We start from the raw sequence: 13345 nt of genomic DNA, 5'->3' as shown, positions 1-13345 counted from the left end.
CCTTTAGACTGATGCTTGTATTTTGCAGCACCTAGGGAGAGTCTCCCGGGCTGCCATGATGTATTCACTGCTCTTCTCTCTGTTAGGAGCAGGAGAGATCTCTTTTGTAGCCCTACGGGCGTTTTTTTTTTTACATAACTAATGAAAGGATCTTTTCTCGGAAAAAAAAAAAGACTACCATGACGACTAGCACTCCGACTCTTAGGGTAACATATTCATTTGCTTATCTCTACAATAAATTTTATTTAAGACTTTTTGTGAAATTCAAGGAGAGTTCTTATGCATCAAAAGTAGAACTTCTTGGAGGAATTGGCCCTTCCATCTTGAACTATATTTTCTGAATATTTCACCATGTATTAGTCTTGTGGTATGGGACACAAGATTAATCTTGTATGAAGTATTGCGATGCATACTTATCTCTAGATCTGTGTGGGATAATTTCTAGTGGTATAGGACACTAGAATTTATTACATATAGAAGTCCTTGATACAATGTCTTTTGTTATAAATTAGAGAAGATACTTGAATTTATATATTAAGACAATCGATCTCCTTTGCTCGCAATAAGTAAACACACAACTGAGGTCAATTGCTTATCCAAGTAGGAGGGATTTTACAGAATGTCCACCCTTTAGCGTACAGGGACGCCCGGACACTAGTGTGCTATCCTAGTGAATTGATATTGTGGGTAACCCCACATTAAATACTACTTACCTAGTGTTATTGGCATAGCTTGAGACCATGCTTGACGGATGTATGTTTGTTGAGGTGTAACAAGTAGTGCCATGCTTGACAACTGTATTGTGGTCAAGTGAAACAAGTGGACTATGCTAGACAACTGAACACGGTCGAAGCGTAATAAGTAGTTTATGCAATAGATGTGCCATGCTAATTGAAAGTGTAACAAGTGGCAACACTCCATGCTAGATGATGTGTATAATGATACTCTCATTGTAGTGAAACAAGTGGTAAGTATATGTTGTGTTTGTGCCTATCAACGTTTCATATTGGGATTAATTGGAGAGAAGGGCAATTAATTGGAACAACTAATATGTTTACGTTTGAGAGATAGGTGATGAGCAATGCGTGTGTCGCACATAAGGGATCTTGTCTATATCATATTATTTCGAAATATTATTTGTGAATTAATGATAAGTGTGAGGGTCACCAATTTAGGTATCGCACGAGTTTTATTGTTGCAGTCCATGTTCACCCGAGCCTTTGAGCCATGCCTTTGTGCCTCTGAGCCATGCTCGGTCAATGAACCTCTAAGTCTGTTTGTGGTATTCCATGTCCATAAGAACCTCTAAGCCATGCATGATCAGCCTCTAAGCCATGTTCGGACCTTTGCGTTTACCTTGCAGGGTAAGATGTCGATAGCAACGAGCATGATGTTAATGTTGGAGCATTTTTCTCTACACAACTGAAGACAATTGCTTCCTCAAGCGGGAGGACTATTATAGGTATATATTTTATCATATTTTTGATGCATAATAATCGTAGCATAGTAACATGGAATGCCGTTCGATAGACTTGGGAATGAGGGAACACGTTCCATAACCTGTGTCGTTCCTGTTTCGAAAACGTGCATCCTTGGCTAAAGGCATTTTGGGTCTAATTTTTTAGTAAGTGAGAAATTTTTCATTTTTTTATGATCATATCAGATCATATGAGAGTGGTGTAAGACCTTGCATCTGAAAGGCTTGGCAATATATGCCCTTGCATCTCCTTAGTTGCAAATGGTAGCCATATGCTGATGACATGTCGTTCCCATTTTCTTTCCGAGTTCACGTTCCCGTTCCAGAAAAAACCCCTGTTCCATCTGTCCGTTCCCATTCCATGTGACTATGAATTGTAGAAACATATGCTTGATTTAATGTGTAGAAATCAGCTTAATGGAATGTGCGAACATGCACAAGGTTATTATATGTGCGAATATGCACAAGGTTATTTTATGAGTTATTTTTGTTGGCCACATGTCAAATGTTTGTACAAATTATTTATGCACGCTTGTGCATGGCATTGTTATATTCCTAGCACATATGCTAGAAGAGTTGTAATTTTTATTACCTAGTGTGTGGACAAGCTCTAGTGTTTGAGCTATTTTTGTAAAAAGAAAGCTTGTAGATCAAGCTCGGGCCAAAATAGCCATGTAACCTATTTTTGATGGAATAAAATCTATAACAATATTCAAGCGGGGATGCTTTTGACACACGCTTGGGGGGGCAGTTCGGACCCAATCTCGTGTTATCTCGCGTCTCTATTTTTCTATTGACACGCTTCTCGAGGTCCCGTGTACTTTCCCATCTCACTCCCTATCATGTGCATGCACAAGTACATGCTAATCTCAAGAGTAATCCTAGAGTGTAGCTAGATAAAGAAGGATTAAGAACCAGATAGAACTAGGATTTTGGAGCATGGATGTGCATGTTATGGCAAGGGATGGACTGGAGTGAACATGAGGACCTATTGGCTGAGTGGAATGCACGAAGAAGCTGTGTCGACTGCAATAAACAGGTCAGGTGCTTCATTAAAGAAATTGGTGTCCAGTCGGCTAGGTCTCTAGTTTTTTCAAGGCCTATAAAAGGCACTTTTGGCTCATCGTTTCAACCATTCACTCCCTCTTGGGTGTGGATCTAGATATAGGACTAGAGTTAGGGTTTTCTACCTTTTCCAGAAGGCAGCCCATGGCTGCAAGTATTCATGTACCTTTTGGTACCATATGATATACTGAATTTCTAGTTCTCTCTCTCTCTACTCTCTATTCTGTTTGCGTTTTTGCATCAGCATGTTCTAGATGGTGTTTAGGACTGCAAGAAGACTCTTAGAGCTTCCACACGTAACAATGGTATCAGAGCATCAGGATCAGCAAGGCTAAACACTGATTCAGTCCCATATGAAGGTGTACAGGTCCAAGGTACAAGAAAGTGCACAAGTACGAACTTGCCTAGGACAGACCTGGTCGCTTCTGAAGCTCTCACGCTCCCCCCCCTGCTCGCGCTGCTGTCTGCGCACACTCCCCCCCCTTCCCGCCCACGCGGCTGCTCCCCCCCCCCACCTGCCCTCACGCAAGCTCCCCCTCCTCCGCCTGGCTCTCTTGCACGCCCCAGCGCGCCCGCCCCCTGCTCCTCTCCTTCGCCCCCCCCCTCCGCCAGCCGTCGCCCTCTCTTCCCCCCCCCACCCCCCCCCTTTTTGCTCGCCCCCCCCCCCCCCCCCCCTCGCGGGTTTTTGGGTTTCTGTTTGGTTTTTTTTCTGTCCTCGCCGCCTTATCCCCCCCTCCCCTTCTTTCTGGGTTTTTTTTCGTCCCCTGGGGTTTTTTTGCCTTCCGCCTTCCCCCTCCGCCTTTTGTGTGCAGCTCGGTTCTTGCAGGACTCTCCGCATTCGCTCCGCCTTCGACATAGCTTCAGACTCTGATGGAGGCTCCTCCCGCCCCACCTCAGAGGGACTCTCCTGCAGCCCCCTCGCCCGCCGCCCCTAAGGATACCCCCATCAGGCTTTCTCTTTCGACAGAAGAGGAAGCGAGCCTCGCCGCAGAGGTGGAACGCCTCCAAGCACATTCCACCATCTGTCGTACAGTCGGCACTCGCCCCAGCAGAGGGGAGATCCGGGAACTTCTCTAGGCCCGCCTTCTTGCAGATGTGGGCAAGATCCTGGACGTTCAGCTACTGGGCCGTGGACACTACCAGATCGAGTTCGAGACAGCCCACGAGCGTGGCCAAGGTCCTTGCCATGAGTCCCCTTGACATCAGGGGCGCTCGGGCATTCTTCAGACCTTGGCAGCATGGCTTTGACCAAACAACGGCCGAGCAGGGAGAGCGCCTTTTCCATGTTACAGTTTGCTTCCCTGGTGGCCAGAGCAGCTAGACTACCTTCGGTGAGAGTTTTGGTTCCTGACATCTCCCTTCCGAAGGTCATTCAGCTACCTAGGATAGGGGGGGGATGGATTGATCAGAGAGTGGAGGTTTCGGGGCTCCCGAACCAGTGCTTTATCTACAGGGAGGTCGGCCACCTGGCCAAGGCCTGCCCTCGCAGGAGACCCCGACCTTCACCGCACCAACAGGCCCCCGATGGCCGGCCCACAGATGCGGCTCGGCAGGCAGCCTCCGGGACACCTGCTCAGCCCACAGAGACCTCGGAGTGGCAGCCTCGTCAGGGGCGCCATCGAGGGAGACAGCCCCAGCAGCACGCCCAGAGACCGATGCAGCAGCAGCCACAGTCTCAGCATCACTGGGTTCCCGTGAGGAACAGCTTTGCTCCCTTACAGGAGGAGACCCCAGCGCCGACTGAGGACCAAGAGATGCCAGCACCCCCTCCTTCGCCCCCACCCCCCCTCCCGCCTCGCTACCACCTTCGCCTCCTCCTGTGCCCGCTCCGGTTTGGGCATCAGCTCCTTCTCCACCCCCTCCCCCCCCCCCCCCCCCCCCCGCTCGCCTCAGCTCCCCGGGAGGCCCTGGCAGTTCCCTGGCGTTCACCTGCAGTCCGGCGGACACTAAGCACCGACCTTGCTCGAGCACCGCAGAGGAGACTTACCATGCCGATTCGGGCTTCACGGATATGCTCTATCCGCAGTCGGCTGAGTCGTCTCGACACTAGACAGCGCTCGGAGGCTTTTGATTATTCCTTCGCACGGCTTTTTGGAGCGGAGGGCCCCCATGAGCCAGCACCCACCAGAGTTCATGTAGTGATGCCTCCGGCCCGAGGGGAGGAGGCACTTGATTCAGCGGTGGCCTTCTCATTCCCTCTCTGTGGCCCTAGCGACCGGGAGTGGACTATGGATCTCGCTCTTAGCACTTTGAAGACTCAAGCAGTTGAGTTTTCCCACCATGTGAGCGATCTGGAGGTGACAGATGTGATAGGCCGACTATGGGAGTTGGCTCATTTTTTCTTTGATCCCGGAAGTGTGGATACCTCCGGCATTCGGCATTTGGTGGTTCGCATAGTGGCAGACTTAGCACGCGACCCTGGATATGTATGCATACACGAGGTTGCTCTGTTTGAGCGGGAGGCAGTCGCCATGGGACACAGCCACTGGCGCCTGGTCCGAGATTCTTGCAGCACACCGTGTGGGCAAATTCGTAGCCGCTCGGATGGGGATTATTCTCCATCCAAGCCGCTTGTGAAGGCCCGCCGTACGGCTGAGACAGCATCCACCTCAGCAGTTCATCCATGAGGATCATCTCATGGAATGTACAGGGCCTTGGTGGCGCACACTATATACGTTACCGTGGTTGCTTGAGGCAGGAGCTTCAGAGATGCCTGGTTGGGGGCAGTATTGACATTTTGATGATGCAGGAGCACCATTTGGGTGAGAGCAGGATCCGGAGATACGGTTCGGTGATGCCTGTAAGATGGGACACCTTTTGGTCTGCAGGGTTTGGCCCCTTGGGTGGGCAGGGAGTATGTATGGTCATTGCGGATGTATGGCGGCAGGCCATTGTGGATCGTGGGATCATTGTGCCTGGTAGAGCACAGTGTGTTATTCTGAGGATGCATGATGAGCTCTTTGGCGTGCTCAATGTCTATGCCCCCAACCATGCTAGTGCCACAGCAGAGTTCTGGACCCAGGTTACGGATGCATTGCCAGAGGCCGCACATTGGTGTGTCGGGGGAGACTTCAACATGCTTGAGGACCTGGCCGATAGGGTGGGAGGCAGTCATGTTACAGTGCACGGCACGGAGCTTGCAGCTTGGGAGCGACTTTGCATGACACTGAGGATCACTGATGCATGGCAGCATGAGGCTTTCTCCCGCTCTCAGGACAGTCTTAGTTTCTCTCGGTCGGATCGCCGGCAAGGAGGGACTAATCTATCACGGATTGATCGCTTCTATGTGGGCGACAGGTTAGGAGAGCGAGGGGGCTCCGTTGGCATTCTCGCTGGCACCTCTTTTTTAGACCTTGCGCCAGTTATTTTGACACTTGAGGAGAGGACACGGGAGACCAGCTTGCAGTTGAGGATCCCAGAGAGGATACTTACCGATCCTAGTCTCGCTGAGGACATTGAGAGGATATGGCATGATAGCCAGAGCTCTGACCAGGATGCAGCAGGCCAGTGTGCCCAGGGACTCATCGAGCTCAGCTCTTTTTTGCACACTGCAGCCTTGACACGGCTGGGAGAGACGCAAAAGCGGGAGCAGCAGTTGAGACGTAGCCTTGCTTCGCTTCAGCGCCTTCAGGAGCAGCAACCTACATGTGAGTGGGTGGCGTCCCAGCTGAGCCAGGCACGCCAGGAGGTTAGAGAGACAGAGGAGCAGAGACATGAGTTTTACTATCACCGCCAGGCCTCTCAGTGGACGCAGCTTGGTGATAGAGCGACTGGGGAGTTTTTTGAGATTACTGGACCTCGCCATGCTTGAGCAGGAGTTCGCCAGCTCAGGAGGCAGGTTGGATCGGTAGCCACTGAGCCCAAGGAGATCAGAGCCATTGCCAACTGAGTTCTATAGAGACCTGCTTTTAGCGGAGCCAGCCACTGAGGCTCGGGATGCTTGCAGACAGACTGTGTGGGCCCATGTGTAGAGGAGGGTCACAGATCGTATGCGTACAGTTCTGGGTCAGGCTCTTTCAGAGGTTGAGCTAGCTGAGGCCTTGAGAGTCCTTCCGCGCCACAGTTGCCCTGGGGAGGACGGATTGACGCCTGCCTTTTTTATGCGCTATTTGGACCTTTTGGGGCCAAGCCTCCGCAGGGGCTTTCAGTATGTTTTGGACACTGGGGTGATGCCACCGAGCTTTTCAGAGGGCTTGATCTTTCTTATCCCCAAGGGGGAGGGAGTATCAGATGATATTCGGCATTGGAGACCTATTACGATCCTCAATACTGTCTACAAGGTCTTAGCAAAGGCCTTGAGTTTGAGGATCCAGCCCTTCCTGGGGGAGTTGATTCATGCTACCTAGACAGGATTCGTCAAGGAGAGTAGTATCCTTGACAACATTTTCACCTTCTGGGAGGCGACGGCCCGAGCTAGATTTCTCGGTGAGGACCTCGTCGTGATGCTTCTCGATTTTGAGAAGGCATACGATCGAGTCGATTGGAGTTTCTTAGAGGGCACGATGCTTCGCCTGGGCTTTGAGCCAGTTTGGATTCGAGGAGTGGCGGCTCTATATTCCACAGCTCGTAGCCAGGTGCTGATGGCAGGCGGACGGGGGCCGAGTTTTGAGTTGACCAGATCAGTCCGTCAGAGGTGTCCTCTCGCCCCGTTTCTTTTTCTCTTCTTTGCAGAGGCTATGAGCATGTATCTGACGGCAGAGGAGGTTGGTTTGAGAGGACTCCAGCTCCCAGTCCGGGGGGAGGACCTGCTCGATGCTGAGTTTGCTGATGACACGGGTTTATTTTTGCATGGCTAGGAGGCCAATCTTCAAAGGGCAGAGCAGTCGCTTCAGGTTTTTAGTGCAGCCTCGGGAGCATTGATCAATTGGCGCAAGACAGTGGCCTTTTGGATCAGTAGCGCTCCCACTCCGGCATGGAGCCCAGACCCAGGCTTTCGATGGATTCCTCCTGGCAAAGCAGTGCGGTATTTGGGATGCCAGATTGGACTAGATTGGTCACCTGAGCAGCAGATTGCCCCGCTTCTGCTGAGCATTCGGAGGAAGTTTTTGTATTGGAGTACAGCTGGGCTATCCTTGGCTGGGAGGGTGGTGGTGGCGAATCAGGTGCTTTTACCGACCATGTGGTACATCACGTCTTGCTGGATCTTCTCGAGCTCTTGCATCAGCCAGGTACAGAGGCTGATCAGGAACTTTCTTTGGTCTGGGCGGGACGGTCAGTCAGCCCGGGCTAAGGTCGCTTGGGCAGTTATTACACTTCCGCTGGCCCTGGGGGGCTTGGGCATTATAGATCTAGTTGATCAGAGTAGAGCCTTATTGGGGACATAGTTGTCACGGTACGAAAATACGATACCGTACGGTACGATACCGTACGGGAATATTCGGTACGATATGAAATTTTGGGATACGGTACGATAAAATACGGTTTTTATTTTTTACACTTACAACCTATGGAGCTTCAAGCTTGAATGTGAGGGAAGGTTGGGAGGGGAGGAGTCTACAGTGCTTGAGAAACCAGTACATGGATATGTGTCTCTCCCGGTTGGATCTCCCGATTGTCTCCAAAAAAGAACCTGGATGGGTAATGCAATACCAAAGGTCTCCCAGTGTAGCGTTTATGACTAAGGGACCGTCCTTGCACAAATACGAGGAGTGCATCTAGGGTGATAAGTTTAGGGACTCCTCTCTAGATCAAAATGGCCATGTCCAAATGTTCAGTGTACACTACCAGTCTACCTCGCCAGATTTTTTAGGTCTCTCCACAACCCCATATGGAATACTGAGTGGACACGAAAGTTGCGAAGTATTGCGAGCATTTGGGATCTTCGTAAAGCAGGGTTTCTATTTTTTTTTAGCATTTGGAATTTTTTTGTCAAGGAAAAAAAAAATTTGGGGAAAAAAAAAAAAAAACTAACTCGTACCGTACGATATCGTACGAATTCGTATGGTATCGTGCCGTACGACTCGTACGTACGAACAGGTTCGTACGCGTACGAGAAACAACTATGATTGGGGAAGCTTATTGTTCGGGGGCTGCTTCCAGGCGCTGAGCCTTGGAAAGAGCTTCTTTTGCAGCGGCTGCAGCAGGCTCGGGCTCCTCCAACAGGGGGCACTTGGGCACCGGAGATACGATGGATCTTCATAGAGATGAGGAGGACAGGCCTCAGTAGAGGATGGGAGGACAGATTTGCCTTGAGCATCCTGGGAGCTTGGGAGTTGCTGAGACCGGGACTCTCTCAGAGATCTCCTTCTTGTGATGAGGAGCGGGCCAGACAGCCGCTCATCTGGAGCCCAGCGGTTCGCACAGAGCAGGGTCATATGCTGGGTTCTCGGCCTTGTCTAGCCTGGGGACCATTGGTGGCAGGCCCAGCATGTAGTTTTGGAGACTGGCAAGCCTTCTGCAGTCTCCCAGAAGAGATCCAGGTGGAGAGGCTGAGTCACTTCAGAGGGGGACTGATTATGAGGGATGACATTCAGGAGGCACTCACAGAGGAGTGGTTCACGCCTCTCGAGCCAGTGGCCCCACGGTGGATGGGAGCCTTTACACAGTTGGAGATCTTGATTGCTGTCAGAGCTTGCACTGAGGATGGTAGATGCCTCTACTATGAGATCCAGGATGAGGGCAAACTTCAGAGAGTGGAGGTGGAGTCGCCTTTGGTTGCAGAGTGCATTTTTCAAAGGATACGGGTAGTGGCCGCCACTTCTCGGAAGTGGCATATTGACCCAGACCCTGCAGATGTGGACTCTGATTGGCGCATATGGGCTTATGCAGCGCGCCCCTTGACCTGGCTCCAGTGGGACCCTGGCGAGTACGAGTGGCATGATCCTTATGCATCCCCCGAGGCCACATAGATCTCCTTTTTCCAGTATACTATTCGGTTGGGACGACATATTTTGACGGCGAGGAGGATGACCTCTCCAGCTGCATTGGAGCATTGGCGACTACAGGAACTCTCACAGGAGTTCCCGGAGGATTTTTGGACCAGGCTCTGGGCTAGTCGACAGGCACGCAGGATCTCGACTTTCCAGTGGCTCTGCAGTTGGCACCTGGCTTGTCTACAGCGGGCTTCCGGCGGCCTGCGTCCGATGCGGCCACCCTATGGAGACACAGAGGCATTGCCTATGGGACTGTCCCCAAACACAGCAGATTTGGCTGCGGATGCTGCGCATTCTGGCCCCCGTCTCTCCAGAGGGTATATATACGTGGGGTGCCGCTGCTTGGTCGACTTCGTCAGGGCCTGCTATGGGCTATGAAACGGAGCAGGATAGCAAGGCCATCAGATTCATTAGGGGCCAGGCTCGCTTGGTTCCTTCACCGGATTTCTCGTCCGCCGGCTGGACTTAGGAGAGGGATCTACGATGGGAGCTCCTCAGCAGCCTCACCATATGGTTCACCTAGAGAGCCCGGTATTTCAGGGCCTTTGAGGGGAGACTGGAGCCACCAGCAGAGACTGTTCGGGGGATTTGGCAGGAGTTGATCCACACTCTGCGAGGACAGTATGACCGCATTCGGGGCGACTCGGATGAGGCGATCTTGCGATGCCAGGCCTTCCACACCACTTGGCGCAGCTGTCCCTTCTATACCCTACACGCGGGCTCCCCCCGCTGGCACTACAGGCCACTTGTTTGGCTTTCCCGCCCTCCTAGTATGATATAGTCCCTCAGTCTGTGTACTGATATTTGTATTTTTCTGCACCTAGGGAGAGTCTCCCTAGCTGCCTTGCTTGGATCTCTGCTTTGTTTTCGTATGAGCAAGAGGGGATCTTTTGTAGCCTTGCGAGCGTTTTTATGTTTTTATATAACTAATGAAAGGATCTTTTTTTGGGAAAAAAAAAAGTGCACAAGTACGAGGCCCAAGGCAAGGAACACAAGACTGGGAAGAACTCCCAGGAGGTTGGTTTGTTCCACAAAACCCAAAGGGGATGGCAACCCTGTGAGTCAAGAGAGGCTTTCAGGCAACGGTTCCAAGGGAGGATGATTCTCCACGCGGTGGAGTGAGAGTGCCAGACTCATTTCTCAGGAATGAAGACCAAGACAGTGTTCAGAGACAAGAAAGGAACAGAATGGGAACTGGATAGAACAGATGCATAGATCTTCAAAGTTAGAGTGGATTTGGAGACCAGGCCGGGTATAAAATGAAAAGGCTGCCAGAGTACGAAGGATGACAAGAGGGGACTCCGGGAATAGAATGGGATGATGACAGCCATCCAAGAAAAACAGATTGGAGTCCCATCATCAAGTTTAGCAGAGGGGGATGTCATGTGCATACACATGTACATGCCAATCCAAGAGTGCAGCCAGATAAGAAGGATTAAGAACCAGATAGAACCAGGATTTTGGAGCATGGAGGTGCACGTTATGGCAATGGATGGACTGGAGTGGACATGAGGACCTGTCAGCTGAGCGGAATGTGTGTCGGCTGCAGTAAACAGGCCGGGTGTTTCATTAAAGAAATTGGTGTCCAAGCGGCTGGCCAACCAGCAGTTGGCCAGGTCTCGTAGTTTTTCCAAGGCCTATAAAAGGCACTTTTGGCTCATCATTTTGACCATTCACTCCCTCTTGGGTGTGGGTCTAGATATAGGACTGGAGTTAGGGTTTTCTACCTTTTCCAAAAGGCACCCCATGGCTGCAAGGATTCATGTACCTTTTTGTACCATATGATATACTGAATTTCCAGACTCTCAGAGCTTCTGCACGTAACACTCCCAAAATGAAAAATGTTATCAAAGATGCTCCTCCCTTGAAGAAACCCAGTCTAAGCTTCATGGAGAACACATTCTGTAGGATCGGTTGCAAGCTCATGCTAACTGCTTTAGCAAGAATTTTATATGCAATCATTGGCCGCCATTGGCTGATATTGGCCTTACTCCCCCCCTTTTGGGATGAGATGTATAAGACCCTCCATGAAGAAGACATGCATATTCCCTATGCTCCATATATCCTGGAGTGCCATAGTGATTTGTGCCCCGAAATCATCCCAAAAGGTCAAGAAGGAGGGCGATAACCGGGACACTTACCACAGGGGAGTGCAAGAAGCGCTTGTCTCCTCTCATCAACAGAAAACAAGGCATCAAGAGATCGTCATTTCATCTGTGATCACATGTAGTAATGTCGCCAAAGCTTTCTAATGTGCTCTATCTCTCTAAGGAGAAAGGGGCTTGACAGTGGAAAGCTGACAGTAAAAGTTGGAGGCAATCTGTCTGACCATAACCACAATATCCGAGTGAATAGTACCATGAGAATCCTGCAACTATCTGACACCTTTGCTAAGAGAAGGCCCATGAGTATCCTGCAACTATCTAACACCTTGTTTGCTGAGAGAAGGACCAGGAGTAGCACACCCGGTGATAGAAGTCATTGATCAGATAAACCACACTTTGTGGGCCATCAGAAAAGTCCTGAGATCTCCAAATGTCGATCACCTAGTAGGAGAGCTTGACATCCAAGTAAAAGTGGTCAGGAATGTTCATGCAGGGCGAAGAGCCATGTTGCCCTAGCTTTCTGATGCTCAAAACCACTGGTGATCAGACTTAGAAGTGCCAGCTGTAATGCATATACATCCTCCCCTGTCAAGAACCCAATCATCAACATAGAAGCAGTCTAGGTGGGCATAGATACATCCTGCATCTCTACGTCTATTAGACCAAGTGTAAAGGAGGGAGGAGGGCTTCCTGTGTATGTTATCCTCAATCCAACAATCCCTGCCACGGACAGATAGGATGAATCTCTCCCAAGCAGAAGCTGGCGGAGATCTGAATAAGATAGGGGTAAGTAGCTGGTCCTCTGACACTGGATCAAAGTCTGGATAATATTTGAAGAAGAAAATTTTCTTCGAGCCGAGGGGGATAGGGCTGCAGGAAAGTGCCTGGGACGTGGCTTCCAGGGAGTAAAAAATCTACTTCCTCTACCAAGCAGGCAGGTGTCCTAGAAGTGAAGAGCTGCCATGAGCTAGTCCCATACTTGAGAGCTGGCAAGGCGAGAACCATAAATTCGACCAATGAGGGCTTTCTGTACCTCATTCTCAGTGTCTTGCGGGAGAGTTCGGAGCTCGTCTTGGGAAAAATTAATTGTTCGCCCTGCCGATGGGGGTAGTTAAGGATTGGTTTCGGCCGAGGCTATAATGCCAATCAATTACGGAAGGCCAACTTGAACAAAATAACTTTATGTACATTGACGAGGACAGGCAGGAGAGAGAACGGCGGGTGGAGGAGCAAGGGCGAAAGGCTAATGGAAGGCGTGCAGCAGGAGGGGAGATGTGGATGACGGGAGGACTGCGGAGGGCCAGCAGGAAAGGCGGCAGGAGGGGGCAGGATGGGAGGCGCAGCAGGAGGGGGGCAGCAGAAGGAGAAGCAGGTTGGAGGGAGGCAGGTGAAGGGTACACACAGGGGGCAGGCTGGAAAAAGCGGGCAGGTGGGGCAGGAAGGGAAGGCCAGGAGGGGAGCAAGCAGAAGGAGAAGTGGGTTAGGAAGAAGGCGGGTGAAGAGCACATACAGAGGGCACAATCAGCAGTACAGGGAGCTCACAATTCCATCTTTCCAGTCACAGAAACTTTCTTGCTTCCACATCAGGGATCCTCATTACAAACCTTTTCCATCAGAAGCTGACACAATGTAAGTATTGTATCCGAGGGCAGGCACCGTGGCAGGAAATACAAGTGAGTAAGCGGGTGCTGCTCCTGGTGACACCCCTAGATATGCCTTTACATATTTTCTTCGCAGTTCTTTAGTTATGTTGCTCATGGGTACAAGCTGAGAAGAAACTGCAGTCCCTGTAGAGTCGGTGACTTGAACAGATTTGCTATTTACCT

The 13345-nt window shown here is 50.7% G+C and overlaps 1 protein-coding gene across 1 annotated transcript in view; it reads right to left on the bottom strand.

Moving 5' to 3' along the window:
- Nucleotides 1–13345, bottom strand: part of LOC147634561 (alpha-mannosidase At3g26720-like) — a 188564-nt gene that overhangs the window by 62852 nt on the left and 112367 nt on the right. The window contains exon 16 of the mRNA XM_086803267.1: nt 13124–13343. Coding sequence (XP_086659393.1) covers nt 13124–13343 — 220 coding nt within the window. The remainder of the gene's footprint in view (nt 1–13123; nt 13344–13345) is intronic.

This window comes from Cibotium barometz, chromosome 10 (assembly GCF_041138505.1).
Source record: "Cibotium barometz isolate CiBa-2024 chromosome 10, ASM4113850v1, whole genome shotgun sequence".
Lineage (NCBI taxonomy): Eukaryota > Viridiplantae > Streptophyta > Polypodiopsida > Cyatheales > Cibotiaceae > Cibotium > Cibotium barometz.
Note: the sequence above shows the minus strand (reverse complement) of the source record. Positions and strands in the feature narration are given on the sequence as shown.